The sequence below is a fragment of the Brachycentrus maculatus genome, unplaced genomic scaffold, assembly GCF_059751285.1.
Source record: "Brachycentrus maculatus isolate JH-2025_06_01 unplaced genomic scaffold, ASM5975128v1 h1tg000026l, whole genome shotgun sequence".
Classification (NCBI taxonomy): domain Eukaryota; kingdom Metazoa; phylum Arthropoda; class Insecta; order Trichoptera; family Brachycentridae; genus Brachycentrus; species Brachycentrus maculatus.
The window spans coordinates 1024351-1045427 of record NW_028280780.1 but is presented as its reverse complement, the minus strand read 5'-3'; the positions used below and the strand labels follow the sequence as shown (position 1 = coordinate 1045427).

General features: G+C 29.3%; 1 protein-coding gene across 1 annotated transcript in view; it reads right to left on the bottom strand.

Annotated features, from left to right (window-relative positions):
• The window catches only part of LOC148313004 (uncharacterized), a 29374-nt gene that overhangs the window by 1056 nt on the left and 7241 nt on the right, over nt 1–21077 (bottom strand). Inside the window, exons 2-6 of the mRNA XM_088270273.1 lie at nt 6970–7271; nt 5182–5348; nt 3279–3471; nt 2406–2539; nt 129–363 (exon numbers count right to left, since the gene is read on the bottom strand). Of these exons, the coding sequence (XP_088126399.1) occupies nt 129–363; nt 2406–2539; nt 3279–3471; nt 5182–5348; nt 6970–7018 (778 nt within the window). The 5' untranslated portion in view covers nt 7019–7271. The remainder of the gene's footprint in view (nt 1–128; nt 364–2405; nt 2540–3278; nt 3472–5181; nt 5349–6969; nt 7272–21077) is intronic.

Here is a 21077-nt window from a genome sequence, read left to right as displayed (position 1 = left end):
GAGGGTTTTATTTTATTTAACTGGTTTAGTGCACCATTCATTTTGTTCCCAGCATTCACTGTCTTTTTTAAATACCTTTCTTTCTCACGAATACTTTACATTTGCGTAAATATAGGGATTAAATTTACCTGAGGGACTGGGCCATTCCAGTTTCTGGATGTGAAGCGTCTGCGGGACCGCAAGGGTGGCTGTGACCTCTGCCACCAGGGCCGTAGCGGGGATTTGTGATATGATAGCTATGCACTTAACCCTGAGCAGTGCTCCCAAGAAGTGTTTTCTTAATATCTTCATGGTCAGGTCGGCTGTGGTTATGTATCCGTTATCCGTGTGTTCCATCCACGTTTTGATATCAGATTCAGGCACCTGTTCACAAAAATTATTACGATAAAGAAAGAATGAAAACTGTAGCCTCTGGTAGCGCATCCTTAACTTAACAAATGATAAAATCAGATACACAGCAGCATAGATACGTTCTCCAATTCCATCTACTTGGTGGATGAGTAGTATATATGTGGGCACTTTCAGATTCATCCGTATATTATTTTTGCAAATAGCTGAAAAACTCCATTTATATAATAAAATTTAAATGAAATATTTTATGTTGTAAAATATTATTATATAAAATTAAATTATTTTTAATCATAGTTTACAACCCCTGCCTTGTTGTGTTTATAATCTAGAATTTTGTGTCTAGCCTCCTACCAGTCTTTTGATGTCTATATTGACGTAGTTCTAATTTTATTAAAAAATATATTTTCAAATTAAATAATAGTTTTATTATAATTATATTATATGGCATATGAATCCTAGACACTTGCATACTTAGATTGAAGGTTTTAAATAAAGATAAATGAATTAAATTAATTAAGATACATTTTATATTTGGTATTAATAAAAAATAAAATACAAAAAATATGGACTAAAAAATCCAATTTGAAGTTGAAAATATTTGAAAACCTTTTCCTGTTTCAATATTTATTATTTTAAATTAAACCTGACAAAAAATAAATCAGTTCACACAAGAATTAATTTCTCTTTCTGGAGATCAAAAGTTTTGAAGAAAAAAAATTAATAATCCAATATTTCGAATAAGTAACATGAAAAAAACTTAAATTAAATCGCTTTGAAGGTTTCCAAAAGAAAATCTATTATAAAATATTCAGTAGACTTTACAATATTGCGCGTCTAGGCAAGAAACCAACCCTCTCAACTTGGTTGCCGAGTCCGACCAGTGTTTGTGAGACGTGGTTACCCACCCCTTCTAGCTTTGCTAACCACCAAAGTAGGTATCTACAGCATCCCTAATCATAGTGCTATTTTATACGTGAACTTATTTCTAATTAGAATGTTCAGTGTTGACATTGAGTTTCGCGAGTCTTCAAGGGCAAAAGTTCATGAAAATAAAGCTGTTTTGATGTCTAGGGGAGATAGTGCTTTTACGTAAGAATCAACGAAAAAACAGTTGATTACCGAATGAATAAAAAAAATACAATATAGTTTTTTTAATGCTCTGTAAAATGATTGGAATAAAAAAGGTCAAAGAAGCAGTAATTCATTCGTAGGTAAAATGATGTGTGTACATATACGAGTACTCGAATACAACAATTTATTTTATTTTTACTTAAATATATTTTACAATTTCATTAATTTACTCAGCAGACATTTTGTGGTAGAATCTAATCATTGTAATTTTGTATTTACTTAGCATATATCACTATTTTTTTAAATGTATTATGACACGTGTTTTGATGCATTCCGCATCATTTTCAAATACATGGTGTGGAAAATAATGCGGAATGCATCAAAATACGTGTCACAATAGATTTTAATAAATAGTGGTATTAACTTATTAATACTTATTTTAAAAATTTATTTCATAACTATAATAATAGTTTAAAAATAATATCATACGGTGTTTGAAAATGGCACGGAAAGCATAGGAACACGTGCCACTATATTATTGTTACTTCTACATACGCATATGTAAAAATTGATTATTATAATCCCTAATTTATCCACGTTCAAGTATTTTATCATGCCTGGCTTCTTTGACCTTTTTTAGCTTCTGAGTCTTACCGTATTTCCTATCATATCTCTTTCCTTAATTAATTAATTGGTTCTCCTCATACCTACACATTCTTAACACACCTGCCATTAGTTTTTTTCGGAAATTCTCAACCTTTAATTCTTTCTGTCTATCATTATCATCAATCATATTGTTAGATGTTCATTTCTTAGATCACATTTCATTATAGTAAGTTAAGCAAATATTTGATTAGTAAGGCAATTGTTTAATGTACAATATTTAGCCAAAACTGTCCACTGTATTTTTTCAAATAATATTTTTCTTCATGTACATAATTACAATTTACAATAACAATAGTAATCTTATCAAATTCACTTACTTCTAATTCGTTTACGAGAAGTGTGAGGGTGGCATGTGGTACTGAAGGAGAAGATGTACACTTTGCAATAAGGTCTTCGCCTATATCATATGTGGACTTAACTCCTTCTATTCTTGGTTTATCCTTCGGAAGCGCTGTAGACGAAAAAAAGGTTATTTTCATACCTGTTTTGTATTTAAAGTTACGCTATTATATACAATATTTAAAATTCACTGAAAGTCTTTGATCCACAGTGTTAAAAATGTAGCAAAAATTATACAGCAAAAAGGGTAACAAAACCTTAATGTAAATATATCTCAAAATATATATCATTTATAAATATAACTGAAAGTTAAAATATCTTCATAATTTATGTATTAATTTTTAAATCAAACAGATTTTTTGAGTCTACTAAGTTGTATTTTACAGACAAAAACACATACAAATTTGTATTGTGACAATTGTTTCACCTAGTTATAGCATTTTCAAACGAATGTCTTCATTTTCATTTTCAAACGAAAATCCACCTCCGTAGTATAGTGGTCAACGTTTGGTTACCATACTGGAGGTCCCGGGTTCGATTCCCAGAGGGGTCGAAATAAACAATTAATTTTCACTCTCATATGTATTTAGTTCAGCCATACCCTGAACTGGTACAAGAAGCGCAGGTCTGATAAGGTAATCAGGACTTCATGCAATTAACGGTCAAGATAACACTGCGTCGCTACTATGCAGTGCCCTTTGCACCATCGGGTGCGGATAGAGGATAAAAGAAAAGAAATACCCATTGACACACACAATAGGTACTTAAATGTCATGTCATGTCACTTGACGATTTAGGTGATACGAATCATACTTGATTCATAAGTGGTAATCAAATAAGCGGCCACTCACTCATCACTGTCATATTCCTGGCCTCGATGACCGTCCTGAAGGCGGGCGCTTCCGACGAGACCTCGCACGAGTAGGTCCCTGACGCGTTGAACGACTTCACGGTGAGGCTGATGCCGCACCTCTTAGTGTCGCACTGATCCCGATCCGGCTCTTGTATGTCGAAATCCGGCATGGGGAAAACCAGGAAATTTGGCTAAAATAAATGCAATAATTATTTTTGGAAAATATGTATATACATATATATATATATATATATATATATATATATATATATATATATATATATATATATATATATATATATATATATATATATATATATGTATGTAAAAATAATATTGTATAACTTGAAACTCAACACGGTGAAAACGTAAATTTCACCCATAAAAAAGTATACGGAAATAATAAAAAGAGAAACGCGGTAAGACATGCGAGTAAAAAGTATATACATACGAAAATATAACAAAAACATTATGAAAAATAATTATAAATCCTTTTTTAAGCTATTTGTTTAGTATATTTTTTTACACACAGCTAGTTAAATCGGGTGAAAACAATATGTGGAAAAGACCTCACTTCAAACTGTGTTGTATCAATCGAATCTAAAATATCTTCAAATAAATCGGAGAAATTGAAAAACAATTCAGGCAAATAAATGCTTACATAACAAAAAAAATCATTCGCTTTTTGTAGAACATACAGTTTTTTCAAGGATCAAAGGGAAAAATGTTTGAGAGAGTTGGTAGAAAAATAATATTTTACCTCTCTGGAATAAATAACTTTTAATATAGCAGAGAATGAAACTATAATAAGAGATATAAGCGTTTTACTTTTCAGGAAATCATGTCCCTTGTTGTTGTTTTTTTTTTAATTTCCTTTCACAAGGTACCCATCCGTAGGTTTTGTCTATTAAACATATTGTATATTAAACTTTGACTTTTATATTCACAGATATTTTTTTGCTAAATAGAAGATAATTACTTCATGGTTAGGTTAAGTTAAAATTAGTTAAGCTGTAGGTAAGTTTATAGTAAGTTGTAAAAAATCTTATTTTTTATATACGAGTACTTTCTTTCAAAAATAATGAACTTACATACTTATACACACATCCAAACATGCAAACAAATAGAATAGGGTTTTATTCAAACATTTTTTTAAAAAATGAAAGAAAACTACTTCATTGTAGGGTTACGTTAGATTAGATCAAAGTTAAATTATATATAAGGTTTAAATTAGTTAGTTTTTATCTTAATTAAAAAATGTTAACTCTTAAATAAAAAGTACGTAAGTATTTACATAATTTACATCCAAAGTATTCATACATATAGCTCACTCCTTTCAAGAACGTCATAAATCAAAAAACCTGATTTTTCAGGAGAACGTTTTTAAATTTTAAAAATATAATACAATGTATTAACAATAAAATCAAGCCTCTTATTGAACTTTTCACTATGCAACAGATCTTTTTAGGTAAGACCCGAATGTTTTTTCTCCATTTGAAAAATATTTAGTATATTTAAAAAAAATAATTAAACAATACCTTTTCTTCAAAATGCAAAAACAACACTTTCTGCCCTGTAGCGGGTAAGTATTAAGTTAAAAATATGCCTCTGTTGCTGGGATATATTACATTTTTTGGGCTTTCCGAAAACATGCATAACTGAAAATTGACGATTTTTGATTTATGACGTTCTTGAAAGGAGTGAGCGATATGTACAATGCATGAAAACGTAGAGAAAACCGTTATATTCAAACTATTAAAAAAATATCAATAAAAAATACTACTAGGTTAGGTTAGGTTAGATATGGTTAATTTTATGTTAAAAATAAGGTTAAAGTGAGCTGTAAAGGCAATTTATTTAAAATATTTTTTTTTGATAAATGGAAGAAAACATGCGCTTACTTCATGGTTGGGCATATATCTGAAGAATTCGTGATCATCCAAATACCACTTGACAGAGAAGAAGGCAAGAGGCGCAGTGTCGTAGGAGCAAAAGAGACGGGTAGGGTGTCTCGTGTCCGCTACAGCCGGCACGTTTATCACGAATATCTGCAGAGCTGACACCCCACCTAATAGATAAATATTTTATTATTACTTAAGCTCAAAAAATAATCAAAAAATAAAAAATATAGTAGCTGAGTTAGTGGTCCAAGTGCGTGAAAACTGTTTTTTTTATTTTTTTTTTACATAAACTGTAAACATTTATTTAAAAAGTACATATAAAAAAAAATTAAAATACTTAGACCCACCAAGCCACCTTACCTTGTGTGTCTTTTCGGTGGAGTTCTTTTTACATACATTTATTTTGTTTTTATCTCTTTTAACCATTAACAATATACTATATTAAATAATAACAAAATACTATATATGAACTTATTAATATTGAATACGATAGCATTATATGTTTATATATATTTATACATAAATAATAAGATAAGCTTTAGTCAATATCAGAATTAAAAATATCCATAACTAAAAAAACTGACGTGCTACATTTTGCTTTCGATTTTAATTCAGCTATGCAAAGTGCATCAGATATTTTCATGCAAGTTACAAAATAAAAGTTGTAAATTTTTGGTTAGTATAATTAATAGAATAATTAGTGGTAGTTACGAAATGAACTTAATATTTGGATATAATGATATTTATTTCAATTAAATGGGAGTAGTTTTATTTTACGTAATTAAACTAGGCATTAATTTGGCATTAACTTAATGAAATAACATGACGATTTAAATATAAACATAAAATACAACTTTTGAGTTTATTATCATAAACACGACTAGTTTCGAGAACTACAGTAAAAAACTAGGTAAAATAATTATTACTATGTTTATAAATAATATTAAATACTTTTTACTATAATTACTAGACTTGGCACGATCAGATCAATCTGGCGGTGTCAAAAGTCTGCGTAATCGGAGGGCATGTATGATTAGATGTATGGATGTGAAGGAGGCGAGGAGTATTTGTCAGGATAGAAGAGTGTGGCGTTCTATCCTTTCTGCCTACCCCTTCGGGGAAACGGCGTGATGGTAGTAGTTGTAGTAGTATATAGTAGCCTCGGTAGTGTGGTGGTAAGCACGCTTGGATAGCGTGTTTGATTAGCGCGTTTGTTTCCCAGGGTATCAAGTATGGGCAAATCTGCAAAGGCACTTCTTTTGGCACAGTATCTTTTGCCAAGTAAGAACATATCTGCAAAGGCTTATTTTCTGTGCCTGCACTAGATAGGGAAAATTCGTAAATACCATTTTTTCCCGTATGTGGTACAAGCACATCAGGCAAAATGTTACTAATAAGGCCAAACAGTGCAGAAATTTAACTGCATATTTTATATTTCTAGTTCCTGATATATTTACAACATTTTAAGTGCGTCCAAATACTTGTTCACAAAATCTGGATAATCTCCAATTACAGAAGTTATTTTCATATTATTTTTTGACATCTCATCAAAGATGAAGAAGAATATGGCCCCGTAAATGCCCAGACTTCCATATTCTTCTTCATCTTTGATGAGATGTTAAAAAATAACCTGATATTTTTGACCACTTGACACCAAAAACTTAAGCTGGAAAGAAATTTAAACTAAGGAAAGGTAACAAATTCCATTTCTATCAGGTAGCCGAAAAAGTGACAGTTTCTTTCTGGGCATACCTCTAATAAAAACGTAATAAACGGGCAAGTACTTACTGTAGACTGCGATGGTCGATAGAATGGACAGCAACTTTACCGGCGACATTGTGGATTAGTTCCTTTTGTAGTCCATGCCGAAGAAGTTTGTCACATTGTATTTTCACTTTATTTTTAAACACAACTGTCAAGTCCTTCACAATAAATTAATTTTATTTTTTAAAAACATTTTCACTTCAGGATTTTTTCAACTTGACTTTAAAATAAAATCAATTAATTAATTCACTTGCTAAAGTTTCCAGTATCGTTTTCGACACATTTTAATGTTTCTATATTTAATAGTTTTTTATAGTTTCATGTCACTGTAAAAATCAATATATACATATATTACATATTTATACACGTATAAATAAAATAACATAAATGAAGAATAATGTGGAAATATTTGTATTTACAGGGCTTACGACCTGTAATACGCTGGTTTAAATGAACACTGTATAAATGTGTAGCATTCACCATTGTACCTACGATTGATAACCAAATTTCTAAGTTAAGAACTGCAGTATCTATAGTTGATTTGAGTAAGCTTTTTCTTTAACATAAACCTTGTTATTTTGTCTTCATCATCGATATATAAATAACTCCTTAGTGATAAAACCTAAATTTGTGGACAAGGATTAAGACACACCTAAACTATTTTGAATAAAAATTTAATGTAACTCAGTTTTCATGATTTTTGTCCATCTCCATAGTGTAGTGGTCAGCGCGTTTCACTGCTGTGCTGAAGGTTCTGGACTCAATTCCCAGGGGGGTCAAAATAATGTAAGTGATTTTTACTCTAGTCTGGACTGGTACCTACAGCGCAAGGATGATCACTATTCCTTAAAGCTTTAAACAATCTTGATAACATTGCTTCCGAACAAAAAAGTACCTTATGTACCATTGGGTGGGAAAAGGTGGATAAAGAAGAAAAGTCATGACGTAGATAATTTTGATAATTTCACATAGTTGATCATGATAAATTTTCCTCGATCATCCTCTGCTCCTACTTTCAACTACATTCGTCTCAAAAAATTATTTAACTGTTCCTTTTTCACTCACATGTCCAGATCTATCTCAAAACACCTCTCTTGATTTTAACGATAATGCTTATCTCAGCCTTGAATTCTTTCTTTGTATCATCATTTGTCTGACAGATCGCATTTCAACTGCATTCAGTATATTTTCATATTACTATTAGAAACTCCATGCTTCACTTTCATCCAAGTATGTAAGAAAGTTTAATTTAACAGATTTGATATTTAATGAAAATACATGTAATGGAAAATTCCAGAAAAAGAAATCGTAGAGAAATTCTCGGAAAATATAAATTACGAATGAAAAAAATATCTCTTTTCCAATTACTGAAATACGCTGTAAATATAAAACGTTTATAAAATATAAATATTATTGGTTACATCACGTTTCTGGATTTTTCTATTTTTATTTTCCTTTGACGAAGAAGCTTAAAGGATTTTTTTCTTTTTAAATTAGTATAAATATTTTTTACAACTTAGCTTTTTTGCTAGTAAAATTGTTTTGAAATAATATAAAAATTTAGAAGCGCTTTCACAAAAAACTTAATCTCCTTATAATTTTAATGAAAAATGAATAAAAATTTGTGTTCTGAATTATATATATATATATATATATATATATATATATATATATATATATATATATATATATATATATATATATATATATATATATATATATATATATATATATATATATATATATATATATATATATATATATATATATATATATATATATATATATATATATATATATATATATATATATATATATATATATATATATATATATATATATATATATATATATATATATATATATATATATATATATATATATATATATATATATATATATATATATATATATATATATATATATATATATAAATATATATATATATATATACACATACATACACACACACATAAATCTAAACTTTTTTTTTTAAAGTGTGAAAAAAGGATATATTTAAACATACAAGCATACTTAAACACAAACACTTATGTTTTTACTTTTTTGCTAAACATTTGGCAACACATGTGACAACAAGCATGTATCTTTATTTTTTATCGATATTTTATGTTTGTATTTTATATAAAGTATTACAAAAATATGTTAATTCAAACAATCATTTAAAAAATGTTTTAAGTAAGACTTTTAAATAAAATTAGAAAGTTCTTTTGATCTTTGTACGATATCGATATTGATTTTTTCCATGTCTTTGATGGGGTATTCCAAAGCGGGATTCTTCTTCAACCTTGACAATTTATTTACTTTTAATTTGTCGTCTTTATCGTTACTATTTTCTTTTTTTTTACTTTGTATTGGCACGATGTCAAATATTTGAAAGCTGTCAGGTTAGAAGTCGAAATAATCGGCGGGTATGTATGAGGAGATGCATGAACGTGGAAGAATTTTTGCAAAGACAGAGTGGTATGACGTTCTATTCTCTCTGTCTACCCCTGCGGAAGCTGCTTGATTGTTAGTAAGTAAGTTTAGTTGGTTAGTTAGTAATTTTTGTTATTAATATATACGCCTTTAATGTAAGGTTGTCATGTTTTTGTTAATTATTTAATCCATTGAATACAAATTAATTGAAAAATAATTTTAAATGAATAAATTGTGTAATTAAATATTTATTCTTAATCAATACTGATTAATCAGTCTTTATGAAGAAGCGGTTAGCTTCGAAACCGGTAGACATTTTAATTAAGTTATAATAAAATATGTATAGTGATTTTTAAACAGAGTTTTATTTTAATTATAAAATGGAAAAATCTTAGTGTTTCATATATGATACGTTTCATATATGATATTATGATACGTGATCAAGAATGTACGTTTTTCATTTAAAAGCAATCGTCTGATTGCTCTAAGAGAGCTAGATATTCATAGATCACAGTACACATAGAATATTTAGCACTTCACCGTATTAATGTACAATGAAACAAGTCCTGTGGTTTAGGGTTGAAGTGTGTAAATGAAATTATCCGCATTTCTACTGACACAACGATGAAAGCTCTCATTTTCCAAGGGAATACTCCACCAAGGGGGATTACACGCACGGCTAGTTTTTCATACTCAAACATTGGCTTAACATAAAATCTTAAAATACTCTTGCAATCAACGCCATTAAATTTTTAAAATTCCATTAAGATTCATTTTTAATTTTATATAAGTATTAGTTTTATTAATTGAATAGTCCTGCTCATAGTTAAGCTTCGCAATCCAGAATGATTTTCCCAAAAGGCGAAATTAACTCAGTAAATATCCTTTTTTAGATGGGAGTTGCATTTATCATTTACTTTGCTCATCATATACAACGTTTATAGATCATTAAATATATTTTTGTATCTTGTTACTTAAAAAATTATGTTTCATTTAAAAAATACATAATAATAACAAATTCGCTTAGAAATGTCCTTACTGATATTTTTAAAATTATTATTTAACTTTAGACCAAGCTATGTGGGTACATGGCACGGGTATGGGTACGTGGCATTCTATTCTCTCTGCCTTTCAATGCGGGTACATTGAAAGGCAGAGAGAGTAGAATGCCACACCTATCTGTCTTTGAAAACAATCTTCGTCCCTTCCACATACAAGCATCTTCTCTGAAGTACCCACCGATTATTACGACTCCTGACCTGACCTTCAAGCGTGTGTTATAATTGTTCATGCCATATTTTTTTCGGTCTTCCTCTGATTTTATTATCAACCACATTCGCTTCATAAACTTTTTTAACCGTTCTTTCCTCACTCATTCGTTCGACATATCCAAACCACATAAACACACCTTACTTAATTTTATCAATAATGCTTTTCTCACCCTAGCAATCTTGCCACATCGCATTCACATTTTGACTGCATTCAGCTTCACGATCCTTCTCTTGCCAACTCCACGTTTTACTTCCGTGCATTACGGTTGGTACCAGGGCTCCATTGTGTACTGTCATTAAGCTTTCGCTGATGACCTATATTTGTTTTATCTCATTTCAGTGCACCATTCATTCTGTTCCCAGTATTTACTATTGTTTTTCATTTTAAATATTTTTATCAATCGTTCAATTTTTTGCATCTTAAAAGCGTTTTTAATTTTGTGGTATGGTAATAAAACACTCTCCATATTATTTTTGTGTTCACTTTGTATACAATGCATACGATGGAACTGTAGACTACAGTTGACTAAAAGATGGAATAGTTATTCTGAAACCGGTTGTCAGGAAAATGCAGTGTTTTTAAATGGTATTACACAAAATAAACAATGAATGATAACGAAAGTTTTATTACATTCTTTTCATCCCTCTAAAAGCTTGTTTATCTTTGAAAACCTTGAAAAACTTACAAACATACCTTGACGTATTTAAATTTTTCATTTTACTGTCTAAAACTTAAGGTTATTTTTTATCAATTTTGAAGGTTACATTTTGCGAATATTTCAAATCTACCCTCCTCCGTTTGTATGTTTTCGCTAGCCTGAGAGGTAAAGGCTTCAGCCTTCAAGGTAATCCTCACTTCTTTTGTTTCACTTTTGGAATAAGCCAACTTAAAGTTTGAATTTGGTTAGTTAAATTAAGATAAGCAAGGTCGGGAAGCTGTAAGTGAAAATCTAGCCCGCAGAGGGGGAATAGGCGAAGGGTCGTTAGAGAAAAATATTACCAAAAGAGAAATCTAGCAGTAACTACTTGTTCATGAGTCTTGGCGTTAACGTTTCCGAATGAGTAAACTTCCCCAATTCAAGGGTCAAGACATGGAGTTGTATTTTTTGAGCCCAAAATTATTCAGGATTAATAATTTACTTCCTAGTACGGCACTGATGAAAGATAATATAAATTGAAGGCTCCGATGTAAGATGTTTCTTATTTATATCCAATTAAAATTTTGTATTTTAGTAAGATGAAAGAAACACGTATATACGAGTTTATATATAATTTTCCTCAAATTAATACAATGTTATATGTTAATGTTTGGAAGTGAAGCATGGAGTTGGTAAAAAAAAGTCAAAATTCGATCTCAGACAGATATTCGACCAAACGATGTATTTAAGTTTTGACATTTCTCGGTGGAACTGCATTTTATAGAATAAAATAACAACTAAATATTTTTCCAAATTAGGTTTATTTGACCAGCAACCGGGTTTCGTCGTAACCGATATCATCTGATCATGTCTGACACCAGTCTGATGGTCAAAAAAAATTAATGTAGAAAAAAATACAGAGTTGTTATTTTATTATAAAAAATGATATATGATAGAAATTCGAATGGTGATCGCAGAAAATAATGAATGGCCAAGATAAATTTTATCGATAAAATTAAGAAAAGCGTGTTGAGATGGCTTGGACATGTGTAATGAATGAGTGAAAAAAAGAACAGCAAAATGAATCAAGGAAACTTGGAATGATTAAGTATGTCAAAAACTTGAAAGTGGTCAGGTCAGGAGTTGGAAAAAGTATGTGTATGAGGAAATACATGAATGTGGAAGAGGCGTATATTATTTGCAAAGACAGCTTGGTGTGGCGTTTTATTATCCCTGCCTACCATGGGAAGCGGCGTGTTTCCACTTTTATTTATTTGACCAGTGACCGGGTTTCATCGTTACCGACATCGTCAGATTGGTGGAAAACTCGACAACTTTCTGTGCAGTATACACAACAAAGCAAGGGTTAAAAATATTTTTAATAATTTATTTTTTTAAATTTCTATAAAATTCTATTCAAAACCCTAAACACATTTAATACGTAAATGTTTTTATAAAATACTACTTCCATTCATTCCATTTGAATTCATTTTGTTAGAAAAAATAGACATTATAAAGTATTTAATTGAATTTTATTCATTTTAAAACTATTAAGTTATTCCACCAAATTTATATTAAATCTATATTTTATTTATTGTTTCAACATTAGCATTGTGCTAAGACATGATGAAATTGTAAAAGAAAAACTCTTGTTTCTACCAATTCACTTTATTTTATTATAACGACTAGTACCGGAGCTATGCTTCCATCCTTAGATCTAAATACTAACTATTATATTAAGACCTGAAGATGGAAGCATAGATTCCGAAATTAGTAGTTATAATAAAATAAACTCAAGTGTAAAAAAAGTGTTTTTCTATCAAAAAATACCTAATCAATATAAAAGCTCGATAATTATATAGGCAACCCTCATAGAACACACATAGTTGATCACCACCCTTCGAACATCCCCAAGTTCGCGTTAGGGTTGCTTTGTTGTGTTATAACGTCTGGGCAGTATCAATCTCCCTACCTTTTTTCCAGTCTCATTTATCATTGAAGACACAAGATACTGTTAACGGAGAGAGAAAGGTGTTGGCTAACGAAGGAACTTTAGCTAATTGGGATAAATGCGCCAATACATCATATTGCTACACGGACAAACATTTACGTCGGATTTGTAGTAATTATATGTATATGTATATGTATATATATATATATATATATATATATATATATATATATATATATATATATATATATATATATATATATATATATATATATATATATATATATTTATATATATATATATTTATATATATATAAATATATTTATATATATATATATATATATATATATATATATATATATATATATATATATATATATATATATATAGATACGAGTATATTTAAAATATAAGTAAAGGCAATTGATATCGTGTCATGGTAGAGAACTTGAACATATTGTGAACCAGGCAATCGCCATGGATCTTCTTCGAAAGATATCAAGAGGAACGTAACATAACATGACTCGAAAGCATGGCCTAGATGACGTTGTCTATGATAGAAGTACTTGAAACCTGAGGACGAGGAGAGTCTACAAAGACAATAAGTTTTTAAAAAAAAATATATATATATCCACACATATATATATATATATATATATATATATATATATATATATATATATATATATATATATATATATATATATATATATATATATATATATATATATGTGTGTGTGTATATATATATTTATATATAAACATATACATATTTATATATATGTATATATATATTCAAAATGTTGTAAATTGTTTTTTTTATTGATATCTCTACATAAATGAATAAATATTGTAAATAAATCATTTAATTCAAAGAAAAAATCAACACCAGTTATATTGTATTTATAAAGAAAAATTCATGTTCAAAAGCATATTTTAAATATAATGAAGTAGGATTACATTCCAGCTTCCGGAACGTAACACTCTAAGATGGAAAATGTTTTGGATGAATTTTTACTCGTTTTATATTTTAAGAATTTAGGGTGAAATTTCATAAAAGCTGTAAAAAATATGACCTCTATAAAATGGGTTATGAGATGATTTTAAAGAAGTGCTTATATATTATTTGTACATTTTTCTTATCCAGCCCCTCTATAAATTAGGCATTATTTTTTTGACGTTAGAGACCTTTTTGCATTGTTATGATTTGAAAAAATGTTATTATTTAGAAGAAAAATGTGTTTTATCTATAAGATATTTTTTAAAAATGTGCAAAATTTTAAGAATGTAAAAGATAATTAGATAGAAAAAAATGCTTCGAAATTCAAATTGCTATCTACAACATTTCGAGTGTGTCCAAATACTTGTTCACAAAATATGGATTATCCCAATTACAGGAGTTATTTTCGTATTATTTTTTTTACATCTCATCAAAGATGAAAAAGAATATGGAAGAATAGTCTGAACAATAAAACAGTTCTTTTTATCTCACCAATAGATGTCTCTAGTGAAGTTTTAGTGATTCAAGAACAATGTTTCAAAATTGGTTCATATATAAACTTCCAGGAATTTCAGTAGTGTAGTTGTCAAGAATGGGTAGAATTGGTGAATCACTTAAAAGTGATCACTTAAACCAACCTATGACGGTCGTCAGCCCCGTAAATGCCCAGACTTCCATATTCTTCAAAACGACATTGTCTCGATACCATAGTTATATGCGCACCATTGAGTGTGAAAAACGTTTGTGTATACGAGTACATATGTTACAATTTTAGATGTGTGTGAAATTCAAAATTGAATTCATCTAAAACCTTATATTTCCCAGTAAAAATTATTCAATATGAAAAAATTATCATGATATAACTAAAATCCTCTTGAATTATCTTCAAAACTGTAACATCAATGTTCGTAAATGAGAAAAAGACTATGTACTTACGTTGATTCAAAGCCTAAAAAATTATTTGAAATTTTAGTTTTTTTTTTTATTTAAAAAAAAAACTTGTTCTGAACTAGGCAGTTGCCATGGATCTTCCTTGAAAGACATCTAGAGAAAGACTTAAAAAAAATATGGATACTATAGAAAGATAACATGATTCGAAGGCATGGCCTTGTCCGTGATAGGGGAGAACCTTTCAGGAAGAAGATGACGCTGTCCATGTTAGAATAATCTACGACCTGAGGACGAGAAGAGCTGACCCCAATAGTCTACAAAGACGATAAGTTGGAATAGAGCCAGGAAGAATTAACTTAAAGAAATGAACCCAAAAATTTTATATCTCTGTAAAAAAATCCCAAATAAGATACATGTCTCTAGTCAAAATGGATTTCAGTATATTTCAAAACATTAAACATATAAATAAAACTAGAAAAATATGTCTAAGTGCTGCACCCACATATAAGTCAAGTTGTTTTAATTGTGTCGGGTTGTGGTCCCGAGGTTAGTGCCGCGGACTCTTAAGTCAGAGTTTCTCGGTTCGAACCCACTCAACCACAATTTAATACATATTTCTTAAAATGGCTCAAAAAACAGTATAAAATTGAAATATTTGTGTAAATAATGGAAATAACACAAATATTAATCTTTTTAAAAATGTAAATACATCATTTTATGTATTGTATGTGTAAAATTAACGTGTTTTATTTTATTCATTTAAAATTTAATTGGTTAATACCATTACTTCTAACTAACTAACTAACTAACCATCACGCCGCTTCCCCGCAGGGGTAGGCAGAGAGAATAGAGCGCCACACCACTCTGTCCTTGCAAACATTCTTCGCCTCCTCCACGTTCATGCATCTCCTCTTACATACCCGCCGATTGTTACGACTCCTAACCTGACCACTTTCAAGTATTTGGCATACCTGATCGTGCCAAAATGGTGACGAATGAAAAAAATATAAAAGAGAGATGGAAAGAGAGATGGAAAGAGTATTTCGAGGAGGTGTATGAAACACATACGATTAATAACGTTAGTGACGTAAGTACATTTCCCCGAATATGTGTGAATGATGTTTCAAGAGAGATAAGTATGGAAGAAATTAAGAATGCCACTAAGTCCTTGAAAAATGGAAAGGCTCTAGGATTCAACCATTATTTCTAACAATAGATTTTAGGACAAAGTGGTATATACCTGGTAATTTTTTTATTTAGTATCACATTTATTTTACGCATACTTTTTTACAGTCACATTACCATTTACACATAACTTTTATTATCAACTAGTTACAATAAATGAATTTCCCTCACATCTGCCACTCTTTGAATTGACGGAAGAGGCAAATAAATTTGGTATAAATTTGATTTGCCTAATGGAGGTGCTCTCTAACGTAATTACACAAAAAGTTCTACCGCGCTTGAGAACCGCCAGGATCCCTTCAACTTTCCCTGTGTACATACTACACACATGTGCGAGTAGGTGATGTATGTAGGCGCTTCGACAGTATATCCTGAGGGTGTCAGACAAACAAATAAATCTACAGGGTGTTCGATAAATATAAATTATGCAGTCATCCGTTGCAAGAATGCCACCTTTTTAAATAAAGTTCGTAACATGTCTTCCCATTTATAGATGGCATATTCCTTAGTATTAATTTCCTTTGCGTTTTTGATACTATATAGTGAAATATTTGTTTATTTTTATTATTTATATTATTTTTTTTGTCCGCCTCCGTAGTGTAATTGTCCGCCTCCGTAGTGTAATGGTCAGTACGCTCGGCTACCGTTCTGGAAGTTTCGGGTTCGATTCCCAAGGGGGGTAAAAAAATATTCGTGATTTTTTCACTGTAATATTTATTCAAAATTACCATGGACTGGTACCTGAAGCGGAAGGCTAATCACCTTTCCTTCATGTATAAACGATCAAGATAACACTGCGTTTATATGACAGTGCCCTATGCACCATTTGGGTGCGTATAAGGGTTTTATATTATTATATTTATAAAATACTTCAATTTCATACTATTTATGTGAGCTTTAATGGCTCATTATTATAAATATGTGTCAAATTGTGGAAGATTGAGCTCGAACCCAGAAGCTCTGCATCATTATCAATAAAATTAAGATTGATGTGTTGAGATGGTTTGGGGATGTGAATCCTAGTACAAACCTTAAGCTTAAAACCTTGTGTGGAAGTGAAGCATAGAGTTGGCAAAAGAAGGATGAAAGTGCACTGGGTGCAGTCGAAATACGATCTCTCGGACAAATGCAAGGCAAAACTCAGAGTGATAAATTTTCAAATTATTTAATATGGAATGAATGCCAGGCTAAGATAACCATTATCGATCCTAATGTATGTAATTGAAGCAGAAAATTGGCAAAAAGAAGGATAAAAGCAGACTGAATGCTGTCGAAATGCGAGCTCTCTGAAAAATGTGCGGCTAAACGCTGTATGATAGATGTTCTGACAGTTATATAAGGAATGAATGCAAGGCTGAGATAACCATTATCGATAAAATTATGAAAGATGTTTTGAGATAGTTTGGGCAAGTGAATACTATTTTTTTTTCAAATAAAATTTAACAATATTTTTTCTAACACGTTTTAAAAAAATCGAATAAAGGATTTATTTTTCCGGACACCATGTAACGTAAGTAATACTTGTAGTAATTCCGTTCCCTACCTCAGACTTCCAGTGAGTAGCCACAAAACGGGGGGTGAGGGTTAAGCTAGATAAATGGAGCAAATGGAAAAAGTTACACCTGTAATTTGCTAATTAACGGAATGATTCATTGCGAAGTTTTTGTTCCGTCGACAGCTGGAAAAATTGCAGACGGTAACTTTTGTTAGTTGGCCATTGAAATAAAGGAATTTCGAGGCGAAACACGCCACGCTTGTTACTCAAGTTCTTTGTACTTACATCATCCCTCTCCTGACTGGCTGTCGGATCTTGGAGGAGAGCGATTCTACTGAAGCGGTTACTACCGTTAATTTCATATAAATTTTATAAAATATGCAATCGTTAGCAGACTATTTTTGTAATTTTTACGATGTTTGAGTAACTTTTGTTACTTGGCCATTTAAATAAAGGAATTTCGAAGTAAAACATGCCACGCTTGTTACATAAGTTCTCTGTACCTACTAACATCATCCCTCTCCTGACTAACTGTCGGATCTGTGTTGGCACTAATTTTGAAGCACATGTGTTAAGAGATAAATAACTAAGAGATAAATAACTAAATATTAAAAGTAAAAAGTAAATATGTACGAGTATAACGTTAGAGTTAGTTAAGATTCGTATTTCGGATTAACCAAGTAGAAATAATTGAACTGTCGGCTGCAATAGCATGCTTAAAAGATTTTTTTTCTTTGGTTGTTATAAACACACTATTGCTTTTACCCGACTTCCCGTTATTTCAATTACGGTATTATTAAATATCGTAGAAACGGTAACAATAGATTTATCTTGAGTTTCTGTTAGCAAAGCTGTGCAAATTTCTCTGTTGGATTTAAGCTAAAAATGTGAAGCCTTCATGCCGTAATTTAATTTGGTAATTATTTGACTTATGCTTGATAACTTTTTATAGTTTATATTTTTATTTTTTATTTATTTCAAAATAATTTTTAATCTTTATCTCAAATGAGATTAATTTAGGGGGGATTTATTTTAAATTCTGTAAAATCCTAAATATTTCGAATAGATATATTACACATATATATATATCTATATATATATATATATATATATATATATATATATATATATATATATATATATATATATATATATATATATATATATATATATATATATATATATATATATTTATATATATATATATATATATATACATATATATATATATATATATATATATATATATATATATATATATATATATATATATATAAATATATATATATATATATTTATATATATATATATATATATATATATATATATATATATATATATATATATATATATATATATATATATATATATATATATATATATATATATATATATATATATATATATATATATATATATATATATATGTATATATATATATATATATATGTATACAATATCTACACTTAAAATTAATGTGATCTATCTTTATAATGTAAAAAATATCAAGGAACAGCATTGTGCCCTTAGATGGTGGTTGAACCTTTCATATATGAAATTTTTAAAGTTGGTTCTAATAACATTATAATTTTTTATGAAGGAATTAAATAAAGACCGGTATCTGATAGCATCGAATAATTTTTTGAACATTTTTTTAATCCTGTCAAAATTACTTGAATACTCCTTATGGCATTATTGCAGCCTTGTCGACTAGAAAGTCAAACAAAGTTAGTTTACAGGAGGATGTTTGTTTGTAAAAAGTCACACAGTTTCTGCCGTCTTTAGTTACTAACTTAGGTTTTAATTAAATGTCCAAGTTTTAAGAAGGATTTCGACGTTTCTCTTACATGGACTTCTTATCAGTATTGATTTATTTTTAATGAAAAAAATTACTAATTAAACACCACTATTTTTAAAATCTACTGTGACACGTGTTTCGATGCATTCCGCATCATTTTCAAACACCGTATGTAAAGCTAATTCTAAATTTTAGAGCTAGGTCTTTGGGATGTTGAAGGTTAAAGAGGGAGTAAGAGCTGTTTCTTAGTTTTATTTTTTAATACATTTTTTTATTATTGTTTTTTTTTATATTTCTTATCAGTGGGAACATAGACAATAGGTGGGTTGCTTTAGTCCTTGTTATATTGTTAATTATGGGTTTATTGTTATTTATATTTCTATGAATTTTATTGTTTCAAAATGTTGTAGTTCATGGCTTTTCGTGTTAATTATTTTTAGGATTTCTACGTTATTGTGGTTAAATTTGTGATCATTATTTATTGAATGGTTAACGAATTTAGAAAAATTATTATTTCTCAAACATAATTCATGTTCCCTGACTTATGTTCCTTGATTGAATTTGTATTTTCGGGAAGTCATACCAATGTGGGTACGACCTACCTCTAAAATTTAATTGATTTTTTTATTATTTTAATTGAAAATTGTGTTTGAAAATGATGCGGAATGCATCAAAACATGAGTCATAGTAGATTTTAAGAAATAGTGGTATTTACTAAATATTTTTTTTAATTAAAAAAGATAGCTTTTACCACAAAGTGACTGCTGAATCAATTAATAAAAGTTTTTTATTGTTCATGCTATTATTTTTAATATTTGGCTTATTGTTCAACGTTTTATTTTTATTAAAAAAGAAAAAAAATATGGTTTAATTTAATTATAACATTATTTTTTATTGATGAATGCACTTTTGTTTATTTAATTAATTTACAATACCACCAGGATTCCGATAAACTAAATTATTTAAAAATTTAGTACTTAAAAAAAGATTTCTAAAGAGATTATGTAAACTAGCTCATTTATTTACTCTTTTTATATGAGAATTGATAAAAAAAATTGTTTAAAAAAAAAATTATAATTGAATTGCATTATAAACCTTAATTGCACGAAATCATATGAGCACGAGTATTAATTTGTGTTAATTTTGTTCAATGTACAGTTTTTTCAATAACAATAAAAAAAATACATTTTTTTAAAAATAATAAGTATATATAAAATATGTCCGCCTTTGTAGTCTAATTAACGGTCAGCACACTCGGCTACCGTTCTGGAGGTCCCGGATTCGATGCCCAGGGGGGGTCAAATAAATAAAATGGTATTTTTCACTCTAATATTTTTTCAATATCACCCTGGACTGGTACCTGAAGCGGAGGGCTGATCACCTTTCCTTCATGTGTTTAATGATCAAGATAACACTGCGTTTGTATGATGCAGTGCCCTATGCACCATTGGGATGCGGATAAGGGT